At 36.6% G+C, this 14,394-nt stretch overlaps 1 protein-coding gene across 1 annotated transcript in view; it reads left to right on the top strand.

Annotated features, from left to right (window-relative positions):
• The window catches only part of LOC149475780 (uncharacterized), a 71,579-nt gene extending 57,521 nt beyond the window's left edge, over positions 1-14,058 (top strand). Inside the window, exons 4-13 of the mRNA XM_089712777.1 lie at positions 2,182-2,386; positions 3,438-3,613; positions 4,339-4,524; positions 5,136-5,361; positions 5,984-6,107; positions 7,196-7,647; positions 8,739-8,881; positions 9,522-9,603; positions 10,618-10,733; positions 11,653-14,058. Of these exons, the coding sequence (XP_089568903.1) occupies positions 2,182-2,386; positions 3,438-3,613; positions 4,339-4,524; positions 5,136-5,361; positions 5,984-6,107; positions 7,196-7,647; positions 8,739-8,881; positions 9,522-9,603; positions 10,618-10,733; positions 11,653-12,738 (2,796 nt within the window). The 3' untranslated portion in view covers positions 12,739-14,058. The remainder of the gene's footprint in view (positions 1-2,181; positions 2,387-3,437; positions 3,614-4,338; positions 4,525-5,135; positions 5,362-5,983; positions 6,108-7,195; positions 7,648-8,738; positions 8,882-9,521; positions 9,604-10,617; positions 10,734-11,652) is intronic.
• The last annotated feature ends 336 nt before the right edge of the window (positions 14,059-14,394 follow it).

The raw sequence follows: 14,394 nt of genomic DNA, 5'->3' as shown, positions 1-14,394 counted from the left end.
TTTATTTTTCAAGTTTTTTTTTGTGATAATGAAATCGGTTAAAAGGGTATCCTATACCTACAAATATCAAAAGTTACATCTATCTATCGAATCAAAATTCACTTTAAACTGTTTAATGGTTAAGCTTAGAAGCAAACCGACTTTAGTATAGTTTTTCGACAATTATGTATTTTATAGATTTATAATCACTATTCTTTAATAATATGTCGTAACTCGCAAGTATATCAGCCGTTCAAAATAGCATATGAGGATATTACGAAGTTAATAGAACGTCACCGTTTAATTAAGCGGCTAAACAGCTGAATTGGCTATGACATAAGTATCTGTATTATATACATACTACATTTATCTATTATTGAAATATTTACAAATTAAAAGCGATATAGTTTCGACATAGAATCGATATCGCCCGTCTCCCAGAATACGGCCGCCTTGTTACTTATTTGAAAGCAATTTTAGTTCCCCCTTCATTTAGAAATACAGGCACGGACTGTGTGTATTTTTGTTATACATTTATTATTCATATTTTATTGTGTTAATTGATTTCTTGATAATAATCATAAAAGTTAGTAAATAGAATATGTTCACGTGGGATATTTCAATAAAATTAAATATTCAATAAAAAACCAATATGTCAATAAATGTTAATCTTATATATAAAAATGAATCGCAAAATGTGTTGGTAAGCGCATAACTCGAGAACGGCTGAACCGATTTCGATAATTCTTTTTTTATTATATTCCTTGAAGTACGAGGATGGTTCTTATGTAGAGAAAACGTAAATATGTACCACGGGCGAAGCCGGGGCGGACCGCTAGTCTTATATAAAATATTTTTTAACTAGTCAAATTCTGTGAACTACGGAGTCACGATAATATTATATGAGGTAATCCGTATTATGTGAAAGAGTTTCTATTTGCCCTTGTATAATGTTAATTTTTTGGTATATTTCAATTATAATAAGGACACAAGAAAACATATTTTAAACAAATACATCAAGTTTCTATTTGTTTACAACAAAAATTGTTATTGTATCGATTTAACAAAAATTGTTTTTTTTTTTTTTTTTAAAGTGATACCGCTTGTTATTTTATCCCTAACATTAACATTTATCTGTTAAAAAAATTAAACCTTTTACGCAAAATTAAATAGTCAAACGAATGTCCGAGCCCGGCCCTGTCCACCTCCCGCCCCCTTTCAAATAATTCCACAGGGCCGTACTGAGCGAGGTTTATCGCTAATTAATTATTTAGTTTTCGCTCACCTTCTTAATGGATTGTTCTTATTTATTCAACGTTTTATGTGCTTACGAAAATTAATTCTACCTAAAGAAATAACAGATTTGTGATGAGGGTTATAAATTTATTATTTTCATCAACATATTTCGTGTAATATCAGTTTATAGGCTAATAGCTAAATGTTATTTATACATTACATTGGTCTGGCTGTTTGATTAAATGGCTGAGGATCATTCAGACTATCGATTGAACTAAGTTCAAGAAAGATCTTTTAATGTTCAAACAGTAAAGTTTTGCAGCCAGGGTCTGTGTTGTGTTTAAATGTATATTTATTGTTTTTTTTTAACTTATTTCTCTAATTAATAGAACGGCTGAACACACTTCACAGTGCGTAATACATACAAAACAAAATCCAATACCTAACGTCTTCTAAAAGCCCTTTATTGTCCGCAAGTCTGACTCTTCTTATTAAAATTTGTTCTACGATCTGTAGATTGTGGAAAATCCTAATTACAATACGCATGTACTACTTTGCAAAATACAAATCATTATCGAACTGCCCCTTTTAAACCCTTTACAGTCTTCTTTTATTTGCTCACTCACGTTCTTTCTTTTAATTTTCTATTAAGTGACTAATTTTGTATTCTTATTTGTACTTTTCTCTGTGCACAATAAAACAAATTTGTTTGTTTTTGAAGTGAAAACTTCTTTAGCGGCGTTGAGCACTTTTTCTGTAATGGGTATAAAATCTTAAACTCGCGTCAGGACACGTGACCTGATCGAAAAAGCGTAAGACGGATGGAGAGTAGACAGCTATCCCCTCTCTACTACGCGCGTTTTCACTTCTGCCGGCACTCCCGGAGTGCAACCCGTCTTTTTTTTTTGATTCTCTTAAAAAGACATTCAGCCGTTCTTTGCTAACCAAAAATCCTCCTCTTTCCAGGACGAAGTACTCGCAATCAACGATAAAGTGGTCCTCCGGGCTGAGGACCTTCTCTCCTGGGTGTGCTCCGGTACGGGCTGGCGCTGGGGGCTCCGCGCAGTGTGGCGGGGCGCGTGCGCTCCGCCCAGTGAGCCGAAGCATACTGCGCCATTGCATCATACGAGACTGGACTTTAGTGACGTGGAGAGAGAGAAGAGTGCTATGTGTAAGTATTTTGATAATTGACCAAAAACTCAAACATTTATTTATTCAATAAGACTTCTTATAAGCACCCTTGAATCGTCATAACATTTTTAACATTTATCACCGATTCGGAAAGCATCTATGGAGAAGAACCGTTAAGAAACTACATAGTTGCTAATAACAGGGGGTAGGCGAAAAATAATGACTTCATCAAGATGCTTGAGGCGAGCTACCGCGTACTCGCTGTCACAGGCTCTAGCATTCGATGATGATGATTTCGTTCTAAATTATGAAACTATTTTTATCTCCCCCCAGCCTTATAGACAATAATAAATAATGATACTTTTACCTAAGACAATATAGACTATTAATCTTCTTATATATAAAATTCTCGTGTCACAATGTTAGTCTGCATACTCCTCCGAAACGGGTGGACCGATTCTCATGAAATTTTCTGTGCATATCGGGTAAGTCTGAGAATCGGCCAACATCTATTTTTCATATGTACCACGGGCGAAGCCGGGGCGGGCCGCTAGTAATATTATAAATGTGAAAGTTTGTATGGATGTATGGATGTTTGTGTTACTCTTTCACGCAAAAACTACTGAACCGATTACAATGAATTTTAGCAGACATATAGAGGGTAACTTGGATTAACACATAGGATAGGTTTTATCCCGGAAATCCCACGTGAACGGGAACTATGCGGGTTTATCTTTGAAAATGCGGGCGAAGCCGCGGGCGGAAAGCTAGTAGACTATAATAGTACCTACAGTAAGTAGGTATATGCAGCTCGATTAACAAAGACATGCATGGTACTACTCTTGTTGATGATTATGATACTTAATTCAATCATATTTTTGACGTGACAACGTCTTATAATTCGATAGAGCCGGCTGCTCGCACGAAAAACATGACACATGCGGCGTTACCTCGCTCTGAGGCGTTCCATGTAAGGCTTGAAGTGCAAGCGAGAGCGCGGAACGAGTGACAAAGAAGCGCAATCGGACGTTGTCACGTTCAACTATCGTCAGTAAACCGACTTTACAGACAACCAATTTTTTTCCCTCCAGCCCTAGACACCGACAGTCCAGGCGTCGTAGTATTCTCCTACCCCCGCTACTGCAGATACCGTGCTCTAGCGGCCAGACTGGACGGCATCCAATCCGCCTGGCTCCGGGACTCGCTGGTGGCCGCGCTCGGCGGGTACGCGGCACCCACCAGTAATACCCGGATACTGTACTGCAAGGTGCGTGTATACAGACACACATACACTAATAACAAAAGAATACCGTGCTACAAGGCGAATCTCACACACACAGACACACACAAAAACACTAATAATACATGAGAATACTGCCAATTCTGCACTGCAAGGTGAGGGCACACACAGACATATACAGCACTATCGTGGTGTGCTCGTATGTGAAAAAGACCTACACATACAGACAGACACAAATAAACAAAACACTCTTATAACACAAGGATACACACGTACAATACGATTCAAACTTAATGGCGGCTCGGAACATCGTACGATCCGATGCGCAGAAAACAATTTTAGATATAAACGGGACGTTAAGGGACCTGTGCGCACCCGCACTCGCATCTGCACCTAACTTCCGAGCCGCCATTAAGTTTGCATCGAACTGTACTGAGCACAGATCACAGAAACTTAAGGGTACTGAGGTACTAGAAACACAAACACACAGTACCATCATGGTTCTCTCGTACTCGCGGTAGCCGGTACCGACCTCTAATTACAATAAAATTAAATACTAAAATTACAAATTTAGTTTTATTATTTTCTTCTCTTGCACACGAAAACCTACCAAACAGATTTTAGTTATATTACGTGTGATGTAAGGAGATACCTTCACGCATATTTACACCATTTTTAACTAACATTCTTACAAATAAACATAATTTACCCAATAATATCTAAAGTAATATCTAAAGTCTGATCCTCCACAGGACACCTTCGAGTACCCTGAGCTGGAAGGCCACGAGTTCGTATGCAACCATCTCGCGCCGAAACTAAAGGGACGACCACGTGGTCGGCGGCGGGCACGGGCGCGGTCGCGTGACCGTGACCACGACCCTGACCGTGACCGTGACTCGCGGTCGAGTGACAGTGACATCACGCCGACGGAGCCGAGGGTGAGCATTTTATTATTGTTTTTAGTGATTATAGATTTTATTAAACTTTTTTTAAAATATTCTTGTAATCTGGCCCTGGTACGAAGTCAAATAAGAGTTCCTCCGAATCTATAAAATCACCTATTCCAAAACTATTATCATCACTATTTCAAAACTCCATGAAAACTTTACAAGTAAAAGTGCAGTCTACAAACCAAAACACACATTTTGTTTACAATTTATTCACAATGGCACCAATAATAATTATCGATACAGTCAATAGCCAATTATAATAACTGAACACGGGAAAACTAAATGAAATAATAACAATTAGAATTGTTAACCTATACAATTTTTGAATTCCAAACAACACGCCACATAAAAAAAGACGGGTTGCACTCCGGGAGTGCCGGCAGAAGTGAAAACTTGATTATTAACGTTGAGCATGTTTGATATTTTGGGATGGTATCCGTCTTACGCTTTTTCGATCAGGTCACGTGTCCTGACGCGAGTTTAAGATTTTATACCCAATACAGAAAAAGTGCTCAACGCCGCTAAAGAAGTTTTCACTTCAATAAGAGTCAAAGGATTAAAAATGAAACAAAACCTCTAATAAAAATAAAATATTCCAGACACCACGCCGAGTATCCCTCAGGAACGGCGGTGACAAGCAGAGCGAAGAAGAAGACGAAACAGAGAGCAGAGTGGCGGAGAGAGAAGATAGAGAGGAGAGAGAAGAGAAGAGACCGGATAGAGACGAGAAGAGACAGGAAAGCGTGAAAGATGAAGAGTTTTTACAGCAGTTGAGAGAGTTTTACAAGGACAGGAGTTATATGAAGATTGCGCATACGAAAAATAGTATGTATTTTACCCGTGTTTACGAAATAAGGAATACTTCTAACAATATTCGTACTTTTTCATGAATGTTAGGTTTTAACCTTATGTATTTTAGTATTTGTAAAAATATCTAATTTGAACTGACGATAACGTACCTAATTAGGAGATATAATTCATTGTTTGCCTGAACATTGTTACAGCAGTTTCAAATGATTTTCAATTTTAGTGTGTCATTTAACTTCAATTTGAGTTTGAATTAGACTTGAGTCGAGTCTATATCTAAGTCAGAATTTGAAATAGAATTAAGGGATAACTACCTATTTCTAACTCAACATTTTCAATTTTGTTTCCAATATCCATACTAATATTATAAATGCGAAAGTAACTCTGTCTGTCTGTCTGTCTGTTACTCAATCACGCCTAAACTACTGAACCAATTTGCATGAAATTTGGTATGGAGATATTTTGATACCCGAGAAAGGACATAGGCTACCTTTTATTGCGAAATATGTACCACGGGCGAAGCCGGGGCGGACCTCTAGTCCAGAATAAGTCTGAATTTAATTATATAATTGTTAATTTTAATTAGAGTATTAGTATGAATTTAGCTTAAATGAAAATATAATATATTATTTACTTCCAGTATCCCTCCGCAAGCTATACGGTCGGGTTAGATCTTGTGGCGGCTACGAAGCGGCGTGCAGAGGGCGGGTCTGGAAGTTGTTATATGGAGGTCTGGCACCGAGGGCTAGACGGCTTTATGAGAGGTGAGAAAATATGGTTATTAGTTATTACTATGTTGCCGCCTCCTTGGTACAGTGGTTGACGCGTGAGCGTAGAACTGAGGGGTACTGGGTTCGATTCCCGGTGGAGACGAAGAAAAAAAATATGTCTCGGTCTGGCAGGACACAGAAGGATGACCACCTATTTGTCCCTAAAGAAAATCGATCAGTGAAACAGATGTATGAATAATGCATCTGCCCCTTACCCCACTAGGGGACATGGGACTTCACTTTTATATTAATAATAAAATAAAAAAATAATAATAAAAATCTTTATTGACATAATAATTGTACAGGTCTAGATAATGAATCCTTCGACTCCTGAACTAGTTAAAACTGTGTCTCAGGAGCCAGAGGCTTCTCCCAATATTGATCATAGTATTATGTCTATAAACTAAACTAAAAGCTCTAAAATAGAGTTGTGCATGTTACACCTGTATATATCCTCGGTATGATGCACGAATTCGAATGTAATTATCAGTTCAAGAAAAGTATTTTTTTAATAAATTGTTGACTAAATAATATACCTTATTAAATAAACTTTTTATCCTCTTATTTCGAATTTCGAATTTAATTTTAAATTCCTAAGAAAAATAAAAAAAATATTTTTCTTTGTCACATTTTACAAACTTTTATATTATATTTTTAATTTTTTTTAGATCATTAATTAAATGGCTTATATTATGCTTAAACTTCGTGCAAAGTTCTAAAGTGGTCATCGCAGTAGTTTAGAAGCTACATGTATGTATTATAATGGCGAAACGCGGTAATATCCCCATATATACAGGTGTAACACACAATTAAGGGCCGATTTTTTAATGCTTGGATAAACTTATCCGTCCAATAAAGTATTACACGATAATATTAAAATGTCACGTAAAGTATCAAATACGGGCAATTAGAATACGTTTTTAAAATGGTAGTTTTATACATTATTCGACGAATAAGTTTTATCCAAGCATTGAAAAATCGGCCCTTAAAATAAAACTGAAATCTGAAACCTGACCCTGAAATCTCTGTCCGCTTCGCGTGAAATGCCCCATATATTTATTTATCTATGTACCTCCTTCCAGATTCCTGCTTCTCTTCGAGAACCACCAGCGCCGGGAAAACCCAAAACTCTTCCCCAAATTAAACGGCAAAATAGACGAACCAAAAACCATAGACACGATAGACGTCACCGACTCGCCTCTACGCGACATAGACAATAAAACCGACTTCCCAGAAAAGAGGTTACGCACACCAAGCCCGAAAGCCGACGAAAAACTCATTTTGGACAATGAAACTGGGGAATTACTAAAAGAGGACATGAATATTACCTCAAAACCTGCGGAGGAGTTAAATAGGGAGTTTCTAGAGTCACTAACAAAGGAGAAGGAAGAGGAAAAGGGGGAAAAGGGAGAGGAGGGAAAAGGGGAGGGGAAGATATCGGTGAAGCCGGTGGAAAAGTTGATAGATGTGGGGGTTGAAGATAGGAAAGATGGCAAGGAGTTTCTAAATGAACTCGCGCAGAAGTTGCATTTAGGTACGTTTCTGTTCTTGTGAATCATCTATACTATTATATCTTTACTAGCTGCGCTCTTTTGCTACCATATATAGCCTTCCTCGATGGGCTATCGAACACCGAAAGAATTTTAAATCGGACCAGTAGTTCCTGAGATTAGCGCGTTCAAACAAACAAACTCTTCAGCTTTATAATATTAAGTATAGATTTTATAACTAGCTGTGCCCCGCGGTTTTACCCGCATTGCTCCGCTCCTATTGTCTTTAGCGTGATGATCCTATATGTTGACCCGACCTGTTAGTAATAGTTATGCAAAGTTTGAAGTAAATCAATGCAGTATTTTGCACGCCTCATAAGCGAAGCGTTGAGGTGGGTACTACTGTCGCTTCGCGCAAAACATCTGATTTTTCAAACTTAAAATGTCTTTATGTATCATACATTGCACTTGTAAGATAATACATACACACACATATTAAGAAAAAACACTATTTTTAACATTCATGATATTTTTGATGTCATTTTTGTTATTTAAACTAGTTAAAAAACAGTTTAAAAAAGTTCTGTCTTGGACGTCCGTGTGTCTGTATGTGCGGAGGATTTTCTTGTTAACACGATAGCGACCGAAATACTTTACTAATCGAGTCTTTTTTTTTCTCTTACGCTTGAGTATGCTCAGGAATAGAACCCTTTCATTTTTCAGGGTCTGATTCGATGTGGTTTAATTGTTATTAAATAAACAAAAATAATAATTACTAAATAATTATTAAAAAAAATTATGAGGCGTGCACTTTTGGATTTTCCAAACTATTTTGAGTTTAGCCCAGATTTACTTACAGACAGACATGATAAAAATTCCCAAGTATTCTTTATAAATGTATTCAATGTATAGTTTTGTTTTTCATACATAACTACATATTTACAGTTGTGTTGGCACATGAGCTACATCACTGCAAAGTAACATCATAATTTGTTTAGTAGACTAATTATAATATTAATTGGATATCTCACCAACTATTTTCTGAAATTTTGTAAAAAATATACTTTTTTTTACATCTCATTTTATTTTACATATAATTTACGCATTTTTTGACATATTTATCTGCTATTTACAGGTAATTCAGACACGACAATACTAAAGGAGCTATCAGACGCGCAGAGTAGCATCGCTTCGAACGCATTAACTAGCCTATCGTCTTTAAGTGAGAAATACGCAGTAAACGGCCATAATTCAGTCACAGCAGTTAATTTAGATCAGGTAATTATTTATTTACTAGATTTACGCCCCCGGCTACGCCCGCGTTTTCAAAAAAAAATTCTGCATAATTTCCGTTCCTGTGGGCTTTGCTACTTGAGGTAGAAAATGAAACAAAATAAGTGGATGTAAAATATAATTTATTAAATACATATATTTACAATTATTAAATATATATTTACGAACATTCATTTATTTTAACACATATTTTTTTAATATTTCGCAACAAACAACAAAAAAAAGAAAAATTTTATTACTAAATATATCGCTTTTTGCTGCTCGGTTGCCTGGCAGAGACCACTGCTCAGTGATAAGGCCGCCAATTGTACTACATCTGTCTAGTACCATATTTTCTTTTTATTGTTTCTTGTTATTTAATGATTGTACTTATTACAATGAAGTGTAAGAAAAAAAAAGAGGTGTGACACTCGGGGACTGCCGCGGTAAAGCTATTGCATGCTATGCCTTCAAGCCACACCTCCGAGCCCGTCCCCGAGGGGAGGGGGAGCGTGAGGTTTTTTCGTTACGGAATTTCTCGATTCGGTCCCCGCGCTCAAGGCCCGCGATAAAAGCTATGCAATAGCTTAAAAATATTTTTATTTCATTTAATATAGTTAAATAACTCAATACATGTAATTCGCAGCACAAAGCACGTCCGGCCGGCCGCAGCTCGCTGCGAGCTGTGCGCGTCAAACCGACCCGCCCGCACCAACCGAACAACACACGTGAGTTTATAACTACCCACAATAAATAAATAAAATAAAATAAATATTATAGGACATTATTACACAAATCGACCTAGTCCCACAGTAAGCTCAGTTAAGGCTTGTGTTGTGGGTACTAGGCGACGATAAATATAATATTTAATAAATACATATATAGATAACACCCAGACCCAAGAACAAATATTTGAGTTCATCACACAAATATTTGCCCTGACCGGGGATCGAACCCGGGACCGTCGGCTCAGTAGGCAGTTACTTTACCACTGCGCCAACCGCGTCGTCATGACCACAATAAAGGGGTTTCGCGGCCAGTGATAAAACTTGGATATTTTAAAAGAGCAATATATTGTGAGCAAAAGTTATTATGGACACAAACCTCGAAACGTATTAGGAACAGAGATATTTGGTTATGTATTATTCATATACCTAGATTCTAGATGATTGATTATAAGATTTTTCTGAGTTTTTTAGGTTTCTCCTACGATTGCAAATCTATATACGACTACGATAGCAAATCTGCAATATATTGCTCTTTTCAAATATCCAAGTTTCATCTCTGGCCGCGAAATGTCATCACGACGCCACTAGCCGATACAAAAGTACCCAATCCCTTTATTATTGTTATTAATTTATTTTATACAATAATATTACAATCAATTACACATTAAATTAAACTGGCGCAAACATTTTCTCTTTAGAAAGAATTTATTTTAATTCTTTATTGTAGTTACACACAGAAAAAAAAATACATAGTTTTTTGGTCCATGATAAATACAAAAAAGAGCGTGAGGGTTAGGCGCGTTGAAAGTAAAGTTTCAAGCTTGTATCATGATATGCCATGGCAATACCGTCGCGTGATTCATATTCAAAATTCAAATTCTAATTCAAATTATTTATTTCTTCCAATAGGTCTTAAATGTCATGGAGCCGACATAAGTTTCACTTCTGACACGAGTGCTCGGCGCACACTCATTTTTTATGAAACAAAATAAAAAACTTTTTTTTTTATTCCAGCCCCACAACCAGCAGTTCGCGTAGAAGCGTCCCCACCACCACCGGCCCCAGTCACCAACTTTGGTATTCACCACCCCGCACCACCACCCCCACATAGCGATGATGAAATCGTTGAGGTAAATCTATACTAATATTATAAAGCTGAAGAGTTTGTTTGAACGCGCTAATCTCAGGAACTACTGGTCCGATTTGAAAAATTATTTCGGTGTTAGATAGCCCATCTATCGCGGAAGGCTATCTAACAAAAAAAAATAATATTTATGGCTATAATATATATCATCACGCTTAGACCAACAGGAGCGGAGCAATGCGGGTAAAACCGCGGGGAACAGCTAGTATCTTTATAAGAATTGAATATGTACTACATAATAAATACTTCACTACATAGTATAAAACGCAGTCGCTTTCTCTGCCCCTATGTATGCTTAAATCTTTAAAACTACGCAACGGATTTTGATTCGTTTTTTTTAATATATAGAGTGATTCAAGAGGAAGGTTTTAGTATATAATTTATTAGGTTTTAGTGAAAGGTTTTTTTCAAACCAAACAAGAAGTTTTTGAACCTTATCATTACATAGAATAACAACACTTTCCTCTCTTTAGATTATAGAACTAATGAAAACATTCTTTAATTCTTATTCTTTAATTATGTGTAGTTTAATTATTTATTTACGTGCCAATGAACGGCTAACATTATAATAGGTATGGTAAAATGTAGTAGGTTAGTAGCGCCCGGCAAACTTCTTGGCCAAAAAGTAGCGTGGTGAAGGAAGCTTGCGCAATGCGCAAATAAAAATGTATTAAAACTTGATGCGCAAACTTCCCCCACCACGCTTCTTTTTGGCCAAGAAGTTTGCCGGGCGCTATGTAGTTAAAAGTTTCTCAAACATGGCTAAAAATATATTTACCATTAATAGTTCATAAATAATATCATAGTGTTTGTTACACAGACGTAACGTCACGAAAAAAGCTTTTTTTTTGTAATTATCAATACAACAATATATAAAATAATAATACAATCATTTTCATTTCCAGGTACCATACAAACCAAAAACACCAGAAATAATAGACTTAGACGAGTATCCAGAGAGTCCACAGAGCGTCAAGAAGAAAAAGCTGGAAATCCTCAAAGAACGGGGCTTAGAAGTTACTGCCGTACCCCCAGCCCCTATTTGGCCGACTCCCCTAGCAACACCTTTGACCCCCATAACCCCGTTAATAAACCCCGCGCCTATCATTCTCAACCCCGCGGTACAACACCAAATAATGACGCAAGCGCAACTATTCCAAATGTATAATATTATCCCACCAAATTACGGTAATGGCCTTCAACCCCCAAAAGTTATTCAAGCCACTAGCGCCTTTGGAACATGTGGGCCAGAGAAAACAGTTTACGGCAATCCCAAAGACCCCTTCATGCCGCCCCCACACGTGCTACAAGGAACCCCCATCAAACCCCAAAGGGCCATACAACCCTCTGTACCGACCCCTCAAGATATTCTCGACCTTACTTGCAAATCCCAATCTCCACCCCCACAAAAACCAGCAGTAGAAATAGTTAGAATACCACAGTCAGTAACCCCCACGCCGCAAAATTTGACGAAAAACTACACGCTTCTAGATGGAAAAGCGGTGGTCGGTTCCAACTTGGAAATAACGCTCGTCAACCCGAAAACCCCAACGCAAAAACGGCCGCCGCAAAAGCGGTCCTCGAACGGCAAATTCACATCAGCAAAAACGCCAACACCACCGAAAGATTACCCCAAACCGTTCCCATCCCCATCTGGGGTCAAAAAGGCCCCCATAGTGGTCCCCAACTACCAAATATCGCGCGATGACGTATCCCCAACAAGTTCAACAGGGTCAAAGGACTCGCAAAACAGCGCGATGCCAAATAATTTGCTGACAAATGTGTTCAAAGGGCAGAATTTGACCCAAATGATGGATATGCAAAAGGGCCCCGTCAACCCCTTCATGGACCCGATGTATATGAACGCGTTCTACAGTAGTTTGGGCCAAATGGACCAGAGACAATTGGCCCTATATAGGGACTTTATGGCCAATCAGTTTAGGGGTTACTCGGGCCTTTTGAACATTGGAACGCCGACAACGAAAAATTAGTGTGCTCTAGTCGGTTAAGTCGGATTTGCGTTATGAAGTGTGTTCTTATTCTGTTTATTGCGCGGCTTTGTAATTTAACTGATTTAAAACGGGATTTAAAACCGGTTTCACAATTTGCTAATTCGCCGATTTTTAACACTTTTTGTACATTGTCATTTTGACAGAACTAAACATAACATGTAGAATTGTGAAACTGGCCGTAATAGTTGTTATTTAAAAAAATGTATTTATGGTGTAATAAAGAGATAACTTATTATTTTGTCCAAAGAGGGATGTTGAGTTTCTTGAATTTCCATTTTAATTGAAAATTTGTTTTTATTTTACTAAATATTAACTATGCTCTATGCTAAAAATAATATTTGTATTTATTATCTATGATTTGAAGTGAAACTTCTTTATCGGTGTTGGATAAAAATTTAATGTAACATTTTTTCTTTACCACGCCTGTTGCGACGTATGTCTGTAAAGTTGCATATAGTACCTAAATTATTTTTTGAAAAATAAGGTCGTAAAGAAGTTTCACTTCTTACGTGTGTACACTAGTACACGCACACATTTTTTTTATATCTGTTTAATTTTACTTATGTCAAATTGCTAAATGGCGGCAAAACAGGGATTAGTTAAAAAAGTTACATTTATTCATCCCTTATTTTAATTGATTATGAAATATGAAATTGCAAGAAAAATTATTTTAATATGCACATTTTAATTTGCGATTATTAAATTGTAATGTTCTATTTTAGATTTTTTTTAAATACTTAATAATAATGGTTGTTCTATTTTGTTTTAATCACTTAATTTTTGTGTCAAATATGTCTTGGCAGCTATTATATAATTAATTTTATTTCTTATATTATGTATATATTAAAAATTCATAGCGCAAATCGTAAATGTGATATGTCAACGTGTGTTCCGATCTCTCGTTAATTTCCAATTTTATTTAGTGTTTCATCTTATTCGATATAGTATTCCATTTTTGTAAATATAATGTAAAAAAACGGTATTTTTTCCTTGTAACTGCCAAAAAATGTGACGTAATAAATAACGGTTTCAAAATGGCCGATAGTCCAATTTGAATTAGGAATTGATATCGCCGTCTCTTTCGCACGCATTTCGTGTGACAGGGACAGCGCTACGTCACGTGATAGGCGGAATTTAGTTGAATTATTAGTTAGGCTAATATAATGTTGTTTCTAGGGTAATTTTTTAAATTCGCAACTGTATATATTGCATCGATGTCCGTTGGAATCGAAACTGTTCGACGGATTGAAGCAAGTACGTCAGTAAGTTCACTGTACAAAATTAAAGTTATGAAAAGTATGTTTTTTCTTTTATTTTATTCCTTCCATTTTTCCTTGTGACTTTATTACACTGAAATAATCAAATGTCTAGACGACATGTCTCATGAGCTATACCTTAAGCTATATAAATAAAACATATTTCATTCATAAATCATTTTAATTTCTTAATTTCTGGGTTCTGGCAGAATCAACAGCGTCATGAATCCTCTGACTCATGACATATGCTGAGCCAGAACCATTTTACAGCCATAGCACATAATAACAACTATTTATTGCTTTTATTTCATTATTTTGTAATGTTCTGTGTTTTGTTATTATTTGTCAGTTGTTGTGCGTGCTATTGATTGTAAATAAA

The sequence above is a fragment of the Colias philodice genome, chromosome 29, assembly GCF_061535455.1.
Source record: "Colias philodice isolate Cphi_HAF_F1 chromosome 29, ilColPhil1 Martin Lab GWU primary, whole genome shotgun sequence".
Lineage (NCBI taxonomy): Eukaryota > Metazoa > Arthropoda > Insecta > Lepidoptera > Pieridae > Colias > Colias philodice.
Note: the sequence above shows the minus strand (reverse complement) of the source record. Positions and strands in the feature narration are given on the sequence as shown.